General features: G+C 39.8%; 1 protein-coding gene across 2 annotated transcripts in view; it reads right to left on the reverse strand.

The window, feature by feature from the left end:
* CDH20 (cadherin 20) overlaps nucleotides 1-14,502 on the reverse strand; it is a 224,947-nt gene that overhangs the window by 22,370 nt on the left and 188,075 nt on the right. For both annotated transcript variants that reach the window (XM_050767909.1, XM_050767910.1), the window contains one exon: nucleotides 4,780-5,033. In XM_050767909.1, the coding sequence (XP_050623866.1) occupies nucleotides 4,780-5,033 (254 nt within the window). The remainder of the gene's footprint in view (nucleotides 1-4,779; nucleotides 5,034-14,502) is intronic.

The raw sequence follows: 14,502 nt of genomic DNA on the forward strand, positions 1-14,502 counted from the left end.
GTAGCTGGGATTATAGGAATGAGCCACTGCAACCAGCTGAAGACACTTTTATGCAATTACACAAGGAATAATTTGCAGGGTTTAAGACTTATAGCCATCCTTATGGAGTTATAACTATTGTGTTTGATTTGAAGCCATATATTCAAAGTTATAACTACTGTGTTCTTACAAATTATTTAAATAGGGACTGGGGAATTTATTGGGTTCAAAATTTGTTTTAAAGTTGCCAGCTATTGCAATCCATATCTAAACATTGTGGAGATGGAGAAGCAGCAATTTTGGAGGAAATAAACAGTTTCTTTACTATAGTGCATTGTTTTTCAGATGCAGGTTAGTGGATTGTGAAATCAGTTTGGTGGGTTATGATTAGCATAGAAAGAAAATGAAATAGAATAGAACATATGCATGCCAGACTATCACATGCAATACGGGTAAGTATTGATGTAAAGCTTTTGTTTTATATATGTGTGTGTGTGTGTATATATATACACATATACATGTATACAGTTGTGCATATATATCTATTGGTAAAATGTATCAAATATAATGTATTTTTTTCTGCAGAGATTCAGGATGGCTATTTAGGAATTAGGAATTAAAGAGAAAGCTGATGAGTAAAGGCTAGAGAAATCAGAATCATTTATGCTATGACTCCCTAAGACTTAGGAAATTTAAGGAAGAAAATTAATGTTTCTCTCGGCCTGTGACCCTATTTAAGGAACATTCACTCTATGCCAGGCACTGCTCAGCACACACCACCTATATGGACTCATTTAATCTTTACAATAACACCACGAGGTAGGCACCATTATGGTCCTCATTTTACAGGTAAGAAGTGTGAGGAGTAGAGAGGTTAGGTCCGTTGACCGAGGTCACAGTGCTGGCAATCAAGCCCAGGCAGTCTGGCTGCAGGCTTCTGCTCCCAGCCACCAGGCTTACTTACTGATACATGGTCTATAAGAGATTGTCTAAGGAAACAAGACTTTGTCTTTTAAAGGTAAGAGTGTGTATTAGTCAGTTCTCACACTGCTAATAAAGACATACCAAAGACAGGGTATTTATAGGGAAAGAGGCTTATTTGACTCACGGTTCAGCATGGCTGGGAAGGCCTCAGCAAACTTATAAGTGTAGTGGAAAGGGACGCAAACATGTCCGTTACATGGTGGTAGGAGAGAGAATGAGTGCAAGGGAAGGGGGAAGCCCCTTATAAAACCATCAGATCTCGTGAGAACTCACTATCATGAGAACAGCATGAGGGAAACTGCCCCCATGATTCAGTTATCTCTACCTGGTCCTGCCCTTGACACATGGGGATTATTACAATTCAAGGTGAGGTTTGTGGGGGGACACAGAGCTAAACCATATCAGAGTGACAGCGAATAATTGCCTTTTTAATAAAGAAAAACACATGCTTCAGAGTTCATTTAAAATTGACTTTTTAAGCATAAATTGTTATTTAACTTTAAAGTTTACTATTTTAAGAATTGAATTTTCTCTAAAATTTAAAAAAAAAAAAACACTGAGTGGCTCATGACAGTCTTCTCTTTCAGCTCCTACACATGCAGAGAGCCAGCCATGTGGTCCTTGGAGCTATCTCCCTAATGGCAACTCTCCCGGTTACAGGCATGATGCCGAGGGGAAAGGCAGCCTATGAGAAAACAGCTTTCTATACTCAGACCTACGGCACCGTAGCAAATGTCACAGATGGCATGGGAGAGGGAGTGATAGAAATAACTAACCCACAGGACCCCTGACAGCACTGCCGGGCGACACACCAGGAGCCTTCCTCAGAGAAGCCTCCCTCATCGAGGGTAATCCCTCTCCTATTTCCCCAACGGGGCCTGAATTGAGGGAATGATAGCCTTTATTTCCCTGAATGGGATGCTGGGTCAATTTTCAGGAGGCAGGAGAAAAATTAAAGGTGTAGATACAGATGGAAAATGAGGAAATTGGGACACACTCGTGAATTATGTAGGCGGTTTTCTTTTCTTAACCATTACATTCTAACCTCCTATGAGCTGAATCGGCATCATGCAGGTACAAAGCTACCCAGAGCCGGCAGTAGCTGGTGCTTTCTGGGCTCCCTGCTTGTTGCTTAGCTGAGGACATCCTCTGAATTTGGGAGCAATTTGGAGGTGGGGCGTCAGGAGCAGGCTGGCTAAATCCACACACATTCTAGGAAGGAACTGGGGGGCAGGCAGTTTCCACATCAGCAGAAGCCTCTTTCAGTTGCCAAATGGCTCAGTAGCCTGCTTGCCGGAAAGTCCTTGAGCACGTATTAAAAATTCAGCAGATCCAAACATTGTCTTTTCATGTACGTGTCACTGAATCGGGAGATTTTGTTTTGGGGCTTATAAGTAAATGGGGACCAGCATGTATTCCTGAACACACCATCACCTTTCTAGAAAGGAGATCATAAAAGTCCTAATAATTTGTTAAATGGCCTTTTATCTGTAACATTTTAATTTCAGATGATGTGTTGATTTTTTGAATTATGTAATAGATATTTTCTCTTTAGGAATGTAAATCTCATTCTTTATAATAAAAATGCAGATGATGAATTAGCCATGCAGCATATAACTATACACATTATTTTTAAAAAAGTAACTTTAATTTGAAAAATAAAGATAAGAAGAGCAGTTTGGTGAAAGATAACAGAAGAAAGGAATTCCCAAATGGGTTTTTAAATGAGAGCCAGAGAGTTAAGTTTTGGGTGCTTTTCTCTCTCGGAGTCTAGGACCCCCAATGTTCTTCTTGGGTCCAGAGACCATTCTTTGTTGCCGTTGGATAGTACAAAGAGTCAGGAACCTCATACATAGCAATAGGAATTCCTCTCTTTCTTTGCAACCAAAATGCAGAGGGAGAATTTTCCCTAGATCTGATCATTGGAATTTCGCGTTGCCCCCTGTGCCTGAGCCATGTCTTGTTACCTCTGGCCTTGTGGCCTTGTTCTCACCAATTTTTATCTCAGGATCTGCAGTCCTGCCCCAGAACAGCCCAGTGGACCCTGCCCTGTGCCTCTGGCCTGTTCGCTCTTGCATTCATCCTGCCTGGGTTCTAGTGGAGTAGCCAGACACTCCAATATGAACCTCCCTGATACTAACACATCTGCTGGCCAACTGTTAGTTTTCAATTGGCCATCATCTGAAGCAGCATTTTCTGTTAGTCAGACAAGATTTCTTCATTTTGTCTACCTCATTTTACTTCATGCCAGTAGTGAAAGTTTTATTCTTTAAAGTTTCTCTCATACAGTTTTCTGTTACAGGAATAGATTAATTAGCCTATGGTGGATTAATACATATATAATTAATAAATTAGGATCAGAAGGTATATACTCTTGGCTTCTGCAAATACACATTTACAATAGAATCTGTTTTGTTTTCATTGTGATTGCTTTGGGGATAATATGGTTGCACTAATCTCTCCCCATCCTAGTTTATATTTAAAAAGCTTCAGGTTGAAATATATATCTTTAAAGTTGTTATGTAATACATTAGTTGCCTTTGAAAAAATCAAATACCAGAATTCAAACAAAATCGTTTTTGCCATTTTAATGCCTGAACATGTAAAATGTTTACTGGTTGGTTAGAGGAAGTGAATTTGCCCTAGTACAGTTATTCTCTGGAGAAAGCCATTCCTGTTAAACTGCAGAAGCACGTTTTCATTAAATACAAAACAGCAGTAGGTGAGAGCAGTAGCCAGCTGACAGAAAAGGCATTTGATAAACTGCGGTATGTTTAAAATATGTTACCTGCACTATAGCCCCATATTCAATTTACTGTGTGGCTTTCAACAATTAATGTGACAGATGGCTTCCAGCAGCATTGGAATTCTGATCTTTTGTGTCAAACTTGATAAGTTTGGCAGCTGCTCTGGAAGGTTGTGGTGTCAACCTGTCCATCAGCTATTTGTACTTTGGTTCCAGTTGATGAGAGATGGCCATGACTGTAAGAGTAGTTCTTATCTTCTTGAAAGGAAGCATCTTGGTTAGAATCTTTAATTCCAAAACATGCTTTGGAGAGAGAGATATGTGATATTGCCATACAAAGACCCGTCTATCTGGCCAGTCTACAAGGCGTTGAAGTCACTGGCAACAGTAGTAGTTTCTATGTCTGCTCTTTCTATAGTATGTGGAATATATATAGTATATATTATTTTCCCCAGTTTTAAAAAGTAAAACATGTCAAAGATTCATAAAAGATGGAAGAATGCATAATGATTTCCTTTTTGTTTACCACTGAGAGTCAACGGATTTTAACATTTTGACATCTGTGTGTCTGATTATACTTTATCTGAATCACTAGTTCTCAACCTGGGGTGATTTTGCATCACTTCCCTGGACATTTGGCAATACCTGGGGACATTTTAGGTGGTTACAACTCAGAGAGTGCTACTGCATTTCGCGGGTAAAGGCCAGAGATGCTGCTAAACATGGTTCATTGCACAGGAGGACCCTTCCACAACAACACAGAATTATCCACCCCCAAATGTCAACAGGACCATGATTGAGAACTAAAGGGTGTGTGTGTGTATGTGTGTGTGTGTGTCTGAACCAATTGAAAGTGAGTTGTAGACATAATTACACTTTACTTCTAAATAACCTGACAAGGCCATGTTATTTAAAGAAAAAAAAAAAAAAAACACACAAAAAACTCAAAGAGAAGAGTCTCCAGAAATGGGTTAGAGAAGAAAGACACAAAGGGAAAAGTGCTAGAAAATTACATACAGGGGAAGGGAAGAGTCCAGCATATAAGGAAAAGGTGAAATCTGTTGGAAAACCTGATTGAGTTGTTGGTCACATCTGGGTCCTTGGCAGAAATGATCTGTATGGTTGTTCCAATCGCCACATCCTCAGGCACCTCCACAAAGTAAAAGCCAGGTTCAAACACGGGGGGCTCGTCCACGTCTTCCACACTGATGTGCACTGTTGTTGTGTCCTGAAATGGGCCCAAGTTCAGAAAACGCATCTCTAGGTGAGGATTGGCTCCCTCCACCTTTAAGGTGTAGCTTTTCTTGCTTTCAAAACTCAGGGGCTGAAAAGTAATGACAGGAAAGTTGATTTGCCACTGAGGTTCAAGATTCAAAATATGTCAAGGTTCAAAAGGATGCCCAGTATTGATGGTCGGTGGGAAAATTCTCCAATTCATTAAGTGGGAAAAAGGTAAAGGGGAAAGAAGGGAAATCTTTGTCTTTTTCTGTAGTTCTTGGTCTTAATGTCAGTTTCAACACTTTGGGTAAAGAAGGTAAGATGTCAGTCACTGCAGATACAGTTAAGGAAGCCAGTTTGATAATAGTTTGCCCTATTATTCTGGGCAAACTTGGCTTTAACTTGTCTACTCTTCAATCAGCCTGGTCTTTAGAGAGATCCTAAGAATGCCCTCAGTCGTGGGCCCAATTTGCCTGGGACTGTCTCAGTTATAAAATGAAGAGTTTCATTTCCTAGGACTCTATTCTGTTCCAGACAAACCAGGACAGTTGGTCACCTTATCTTTAGAGGTACTTGCTCATTTGAAAAGACTTGACAACAATTAAGAGCAAGTTTGTTTTCCAAACACAAACTTCCGTATATATTCCATATATCTATTCTTTCTCTCTCTTTCTTTCCCTCCCTCCCTCCCTCCCTCCCTCCCTCCCTCCCTCCCTCCCTCCCTCCCTCCCTCCCTCCCTCCCTCCCTCCCTCCCTTCCTTCCTTCCTTCCTTCCTTCCTTCCTTCCTTCCTTCCTTCCTTCCTTCCTTCCTTCCTTCCTTCCTTCCTTCCTTCCTTCCTTCCTTCCTTCTAGAATATTCATGCAACTGAGGCCTAGGCTTTTGTTTTTTTCCTTAAAAAAATTATTCTTGAGTACAAACGCAATATTGATTATTTACAAGAAACTGTCACACAAGGTTCTGAGGTGCTGTGTCAGATCAATGTTTGTATATTTAGTTCATCATACACGATCCCTTTTATTGTTACTATTACTTTTTGAGATGGAGTCTCAGGCTAGAGTGCAATGGTGTGATCTCAGCTCACTGCAGCCTCCACTTCCCAAGTTCAAGTGATTCTCCTGCCTCAGCCTCCCAAATAGCTGGGATTACAGGCATGTGCCACCATACCTTCCTAATTTTGTATTTTTAGTGGAGATGGGGTTTCGCCATGTTGGTCAGGCCATTCTCGAACTCCTGACCTCAGATGATCCACCCTCAAGGTCAACCTTCCAAAGTGCTGGGTTTACAGACATGAGCCACCACACCTGACCAACAATCCCTTTTAAAATCCTTATTTGACCTTTTAGAGTTGAAGAACCCAAGACTCAGGAAGCTCAGAAGCCTGGTGTACGCTGATGTGGTTACAGCTCATCATCAAGGACTTTAATTTTGTCTATAAAATTCCATCGCATAAAATATAATTTTTTGGTTGTTCTCTTTTTTGGTTTATTCCTGTCTTCAGAATTTTTTTTTATAATTTTCAAAATAAATACAGTGCTCCAGGGCAGAGCATGAACTTAAAATGCCATTTCTGAAGAATAATCTATTTTTGTTTAAAGCTGATGAACATGTGTGTTTCAAGCAACAAGTATTTCAGAACATCAATATTTTAAAAAAATCTCGGAATGTTAAGTCCTACAAAATAACAGTGGATAGCAAAGCAGTTACTAGAACTTAAAAGTTGTATGTCAACTTTTAAGTAATAACTTACATTTTTCTAGCTAAACATCAGTTTTTTTCATAAAATATGTTGAATGGCAGCACATTTCATGTTAGAGAGAGGCATGTACCCATTTAAACAACTGCTTTGCTTTTCAGAAAAAAGTATCTCTGGTGTTGCTTTAACTAGATTTGTTCTTTTCTTTCTTAAAAAAAAAAAAATCAACTTTTTGGCCAGGAGCAGTAGTTCATGCCTGTAAGCCCAACATTGTAGGAAGCAGAGGTGGGAGGATCTCTTGAGGTTAGGATTTGGAGACCAGCCAAGACCCACATCTCTACCAAAAATACAAAAAATTAGCTGGGCATGGTGGCATGTGCCTGTAATCCCAGCTATTTGGGAGGCAGAGGCAGGAGGATGGTTTGAGCTCAGTTTAGAGTGAGCTGTGGTGGCACCACTGCACTCTAGCCTGAGTGACGGAGAGACACCCTGTCTCAAAAAAATTACATTAAAAATGGATACTTAATAGATTTATGTATTTTCAGGGTACATGTAATAATACATTCATAATAATTGTTATTTTCAAATTTTAATAAGGTTTTTTTTGTTTTGTTACTGTTGCTGGGTTACTGCTTATTTACTATTTACTTAGTGCCAGACATAGTGCTTCTTGTTTTGTGGGTCGCCAGCCATTTCCATCCAAACCAAGAAGCCCGATTCAAAACGAAGCCATCTCCACCAGCCAGCCTGCCTTCCTAGTTGTCATTGAAAAGGCAAGGTTTTCGCAAACAGGGAAATCTGCCAGTCAGATTAATGATATGTTTGAAGGACTATTTTACCAGTTCACTTAATGCTTGCTCCCTAAATCGAAACATTTTTCTTTCCTGATAAATTACATTTATACGCTCTTAAAATTCTTTATGTATTTGTAACACAGTTGTGGACAATATTGTTCATGTTAGGTTTGAGCTAGGCAAAACTTGTTTTCCTTTTAATTTTAAATCGTTTTTCTAATTTTGTGTGAAATTTGTATGTTTTAAAAAATAAGATATTTACATACATTTATATATTTACATACATACATTAAAATTTCATTTTTAGTATAAAATTTGCAGGTTTTGAGTAGTGTATTGAATCATGTGTCTACAGCAATAATCAAGCTGTAGAGCTGTTTCATCACCCCCGTGACCCTCACTCTGTGACCCTTTGTAGTCAACCTCTCCCCTGCCACCCAGCCCCTGGCAAACACTGATTTATGTTCTGTTTTTATTGCAAGAATGTCATATAATGTCATATAAATTACATTCAGTATGTAATCTTTTTTTTTTTTCTTTCTTTTTTTTTTTTTTTTTTTTTTTTTTTTTTTGAGACGGAGTCTCGCTCTGCCGCCCAGGCTGGAGTGCAGTGGCCGGATCTCAGCTCACTGCAAGCTCCGCCTCCCGGGTTTACGCCATTCTCCTGCCTCAGCCTCCCGAGTAGCTGGAACTACAGGCGCCCGCCACCTCGCCCGGCTAGTTTTTTGTATTTTTTAGTAGAGACGGGGTTTCACCGTGTTAGCCAGGATGGTCTCGATCTCCTGACCTCGTGATCCGCCCGTCTCGGCCTCCCAAAGTGCTGGGATTACAGGCTTGAGCCACCGCGCCCGGCCCAGTATGTAATCTTTTGAGTTAGGTTTCTTTCACTTAGCATTTGAGATTCATCCATGTTGCATGAGTGAGGAGTCTTTTGTTTTTGTTTTTGTTTTTGTTTTTGAGACAGTCTCACTCTGTCACCCAGGCTGCAGTGCAGTGGCGTGATCTGGGCTCACTACAACCTCTGCCTCCCAGGTTCAAGCGATTCTCTTGCCTCAGCCTCCCAAGTAGCTGGGACTACAGGTGTGTGCCACCACGCCTGGCTAATTTTTATATTTTTAGTGGAGGCAGAGTTTCACTATGTTGGCCAGGCTGGTCTTGAACTCTTGACCTCAGGTGATAGGCCCATCTCGGCCTTGGCCTCCGAAAGTGCTGGGATTACTGGCGTGAGCCACTATGCCCGGTGAGTTTGTTCTTTTTTATTTCCAAGTAGTATTCTATTGTATGGATATACAACAGTTGATTTATTCATTCTTCACTAGAGATAACATTTGTGTTTTTTTCCAATTTCTGACAGTTATGAATAAACCTGCTATAAATATTTGCATACAGGGTTTTTGTGTGAGCATAAAATTTCATTCCACTGGGGTAAATACCCAGGAGTGGAGTTGTAGGATTGTAAATATATTTTTAACTTTACAAGAAACTTCCAGATGAATTTTCAGAAAGGCAGTACCAGTTTGAATTCCCACCAGGAGTGTATGAAAGCTCTAGTTTCTCCACATCTTTGTCAGCACTTGGTTTTGCCAGTTTAAAAATTTTTATGTATCATAGTATGTGTAAAGTGGTATCTCATTGTGGTTCTGATTTGCACTTCCTTACTGCCTCGTGATGCATCTTTCTATGTCTTCTTGAAGAGGTCTTTGTATATTCTTTATTCAAGTCCATTATCAGACATACGATTTGCAAATATTTTCTCCTAATCTGTGATTTGTCTTTTCATTCTCTTAACAGTGTCCTTTTTAAAAATTACTATTATACATTAAGTTCTGTGATACATGTGCAGAACGTGCAGGTTTGTTAAATAGATATACACGTGCCATGGTGGTTTGCTGCACCTATCAACCTGTCGTCTACATTAGGTATTTCTCCTAATGCTATCCCTCTCCTAGCCCCCCACCCCGCGACAGGCCCTGGTGTGTGATGTTCCCCTCCCTGGGTCCATGTGTTCTCATTGTTCACCTCCCACTTATAAGTGAGAACATGCAGTGTTTAGTTTTCTGTTCATATGTTAGCTTGCTGAGAATGATGGTTTCATCCATGTCCCTGAAAGGACATGAACACATCCTTTTTTATGGCTGCACAGTATTCCATATTGTGTATGTGCCATATTTTCTTTTTCTTTTTTTTTTAATTATTTTTTATTATTATACTTTAAGTTCTGGGGTACATGTGCATAACGTGCAGGTTTGTTACATATGTATACTTGTGCCATGTTGCTGTGCTGCACCCATCAACTGGTCAGCACCCATCAACTCGTCATTTACATCAGGTATAACTCCCAATGCAATCCCTCCCCCTCCCCCTCCCCATGATAGGCCCCGGTGTGTGATGTTCCCCTTCCCGAGTGCAACTGATCTCATTGTTTAGTTCCCACCTATGAGTGAGAACATGCGGTGTTTGGTTTTCTGTTCTTGTGATAGTTTGCTAAGAATGATGGTTTCCAGCTGCATCCATGTCCCTACAAAGGACACAAACTCATCCTTTTTGATGGCTGCATAGTATTCCATGGTGTATATGTGCCACATTTTCTTAATCCAATCTGTCACTGATGGACATTTGGGTTGATTCCAAGTCTTTGCTATTGTGAATAGTGCCACAATAAACATACGTGTGCATGTGTCTTTATAGCAGCATGATTTATAATCCTTTGGGTATATACCCAGTAATGGGATGGCTGGGTCATATGGTACATCTAGTTCTAGATCCTTGAGGAATCGCCATACTGTTTTCCATAATGGTTGAACTAGTTTACAATCCCACCAACAGTGTAAAAAAGCATTCCTATTTCTCCACATCCTCTCCAGCACCTGTTGTTTCCTGACTTTTTAATGATCGCCATTCTAACTGGTGTGAGATGGTATCTCATTGTGGTTTTGATTTGCATTTCTCTGATGGCCAGTGATGATGAGCATTTTTTCATGTGTCTGTTGGCTGTATGAATGTCTTCTTTTGAGAAATGTCTGTTCATATCCTTTGCCCACTTTTTGATGGGGTTGTTTGATTTTTTCTTGTAAATTTGTTTGAGTTCTTTGTAGATTCTGGATATTAGCCCTTTGTCAGATGAGTAGATTGCAAAAATTTTCTCCCATTCTGTAGGTTGCCTGTTCACTCTGATGGCAGTTTCTTTTGCTGTGCAGAAGCTCTTTAGTTTAATGAGATCCCATTTGTCAATTTTGGCTTTTGCTGCCGTTGCTTTTGGTGTTTTAGACATGAAGTCTTTGCCCATGCCTATGTCCTGAATGGTGCTACCTAGGTTTTCCTCTAGGGTTTTTATGGTATTAGGTCTAACATTTAAGTCTCTAATCCATCTTGAATTAATTTTCGTATAAGGAGTAAGGAAAGGATCCGGTTTCAGCTTTCTACTTATGGCTAGCCAATTTTCCCAGCACCATTTATTAAATAGGGAATCCTTTCCTCATTTCTTGTTTCTCTCAGGTTTGTCAAAGATCAGATGGTTGTAGATGTGTGGTATTATTTCTGAGGACTCTGTTCTGTCCATTGGTCTATATCTCTGTTTTGGTACCAGTACCATGCTGTTTTGGTTACTGTAGCCTTGTAGTATATATAGTTTGAAGTCAGGTAGCGTGATGACTCCAGCTTTGTTCTTTTGACTTAGGATTGTCTTGGAGATGCGGGCTCTTTTTTGGTTCCATATGAACTTTAAAGCAGTTTTTTCCAATTCTGTGAAGAAACTCATTGGTAGCTTGATGGGGATGGCATTGAATCTATAAATAACCTTGGGCAGTATGGCCATTTTCACGATATTGATTCTTCCTATCCATGAGCATGGTATGTTCTTCCATTTATTTGTGTCCTCTTTTATTTCACTGAGCAGTGGTTTGTAGTTCTCCTTGAAGAGGTCCTTTACATCCCTTGTAAGTTGGATTCCTAGGTATTTTATTCTCTTTGAAGCAATTGTGAATGGAAGTTCATTCATGATTTGGCTCTCTGTTTGTCTGTTACTGGTGTATACGAATGCTTGTGATTTTTGCACATTAATTTTGTATCCTGAGACTTTGCTGAAGTTGCTTATCAGCTTAAGGAGATTTTGGGCTGAGACAATGGGATTTTCTAAATATACAATCATGTCATCTGCAAAGAGGGACAATTTGACTTCTTCTTTTCCTAACTGAATACCCTTGATTTGCCTGATTGCCCTAGCCAGAACTTCCAAAACTATGTTGAATAGGAGTGGTGAGGGAGGGCATCCCTGTCTTGTGCCAGTTTTCAAAGGGAATTTTTCCAGTTTTTGCCCATTCAGTATGATATTGGCTGTGGGTTTGTCATAAATAGCTCTTATAATTTTGAGGTACGTTCCATCAATACCGAATTTATTGAGCGTTTGTAGCATGAAGGGCTGTTGAATTTTGTCAAAAGCCTTTTCTGCATCTATTGAGATAATCATGTGGTTCTTGTCTTTGGTTCTGTTTATATGCTGGATTATGTTTATTGATTTGCAAATGTTGAACCAGCCTTGCATCCCAGGGATGAAGCCCACTTGATCATGGTGGATAAGCTTTTTGATGTGCTGCTGAATCCGGTTTGCCAGTATTTTATTGAGGATTTTTGCATCGATGTTCATCAGGGATATTGGTCTAAAATTCTCTTTTTTTGTTGTGTCTCTGCCAGGCTTTGGTATCAGGATGATGTTGGCCTCATAAAATGAGTTAGGGAGGATTCCCTCTTTTTCTATTGATTGGAATAGTTTCAGAAGGAATGGTACCAGCTCCTCTTTGTACCTCTGGTAGAATTCAGCTGTGAATCCATCTGGTCCTGGACTTTTTTTGGTTGGTAGGCTATTAATTATTGCCTCAATTTCAGAGCCTGCTATTGGTCTATTCAGGGATTCAACTTCTTCCTGGTTTAGTCTTGGAAGAGTGTAAGTGTCCAAGAAATTATCCATTTCTTCTAGATTTTCTAGTTTATTTGCGTAGAGGTGTTTATAGTATTCTCTGATGGTAGTTTGTATTTCTGTGGGGTCGGTGGTGATATCCCCTTTATCATTTTTTATTGCGTCTATTTGATTCTTCTCTCTTTTCTTCTTTATTAGTCTTGCTAGCGGTCTGTCAATTTTGTTGATCTTTTCAAAAAACCAACTCCTGGATTCATTGATTTTTTTGGAGGGTTTTTTGTGTCTCTATCTCCTTCAGTTCTGCTCTGATCTTAGTTATTTCTTGCCTTCTGCTAGCTTTTGAATGCGTTTGCTCTTGCTTCTCTAGTTCTTTTAGTTGTGATGTTAGAGTGTCAATTTTAGATCTTTCCTGCTTTCTCTCGTGGGCATTTAGTGCTATAAATTTCCCTCTATACACTGCTTTAAATGTGTCCCAGAGATTCTGGTATGTTGTATCTTTGTTCTCATTGGTTTCAAAGAACATCTTTATTTCTGCCTTCATTTCGTTATGTACCCAGTAGTCATTCAGGAGCAGGTTGTTCAGTTTCCATGTAGTTGAGCGGTTTTGATTGAGTTTCTTAGTCCTGAGTTCTAGTTTGATTGCACTGTGGTCTGAGAGACAGTTTGTTACAATTTCTGTTCTTGTAGATTTGCTGAGGAGTGCTTTACTTCCAATTATGTGGTCAGTTTTGGAATAAGTGCGATGTGGTGCTGAGAAGAATGTATATTCTGTTGATTTGGGGTGGAGAGTTCTATAGATGTCTATTAGGTCTGCTTGCTGCAGAGCTGAGTTCAATTCCTGGATATCCTTGTTAACATTCTGTCTCGTTGATCTGTCTAATGTTGACAGTGGAGTGTTGAAGTCTCCCATTATTGTTGTATGGGAGTCTAAGTCTCTTTGTAAGTCTCTAAGAACTTGCTTTATGAATCTGGGTGCTCCTGTATTGGGTGCATATATATTTAGGATAGTTAGCTCTTCCTGTTGAATTGATCCTTTTACCATTATGTAATGGCCTTCTTTGTCTCTTTTGATCTTTGATGGTTTAAAGTCTGTTTTATCAGAGACTAGTATTGCAACCCCTGCTTTTTTTTGTTCTCCATTTGCTTGGTAAATCTTCCTCCATCCCTTTATTTTGAGCCTATGTATGTCTCTGCGTGTGAGATGGGTCTCCTGAATACAGCAGACTGATGGGTCTTGACTCTTTATCCAGTTTGCCAGTCTGTGTCTTTTAATTGGAGCATTTAGTCCATTTACATTTAAGGTTAATATTGTTATGTGTGAACTTGATCCTGCCATTATGATATTAACTGGTTATTTTGCTCGTTAGTTGATGCAGTTTCTTCCTAGCCTAAATGGTCTTTACATTTTGGCATGGTTTTGCAATGGCTGGTACCGGTTGTTCCTTTCCATGTTTAGTGCTTCCTTCAGGGTCTCTTGTAAGGCAGGCCTAGTGGTGACAAAATCTCTAAGCATTTGCTTATCTGTAAAGGATTTTATTTCTCCTTCACTTATGAAACTTAGTTTGGCTGGATATGAAATTCTGGGTTGAAAATTGTTTTCTTTAAGAATGTTGAATATTGGCCCCCACTCTCTTCTGGCTTGTAGAGTTTCTGCCGAGAGATCTGCTGTTAGTCTGATGGGCTTCCCTTTGTGGGTAACCCGACCTTTCTCTCTGGCTGCCCTTAAGATTTTTTCCTTCATTTCAACTTTGGTGAATCTGGCAATTATGTGTCTTGGAGTTGCTCTTCTCGAGGAGTATCTTTGTGGCGTTCTCTGTATTTCCTGGATTTGAATGTTGGCCTGCCCTACTAGGTTGGGGAAGTTCTCCTGGATGATATCCTGAAGAGTGTTTTCCAACTTGGCTCCATTTTCCCCCTCACTTTCAGGCACCCCAATCAGACGTAGATTTGGTCTTTTTACATAATCCCATACTTCTTGCAGGCTTTGTTCATTTCTTTTTCTTCTTTTTTCCTTTGGTTTCTCTTCTCGCTTCATTTCGTTCATTTGAGCTTCCATCGCTGATACTCTTTCTTCCAGTTGATCGAGTCGGTTACTGAAGCTTGTGCATTTGTCACGTATTTCTCGTGTCATGGTTTTCATCTCTTTCATTTTGTTTATGACCTTCTAGCAATAA

Source organism: Macaca thibetana, chromosome 18, assembly GCF_024542745.1.
Source record: "Macaca thibetana thibetana isolate TM-01 chromosome 18, ASM2454274v1, whole genome shotgun sequence".
In the NCBI taxonomy this organism is placed as follows: domain Eukaryota; kingdom Metazoa; phylum Chordata; class Mammalia; order Primates; family Cercopithecidae; genus Macaca; species Macaca thibetana.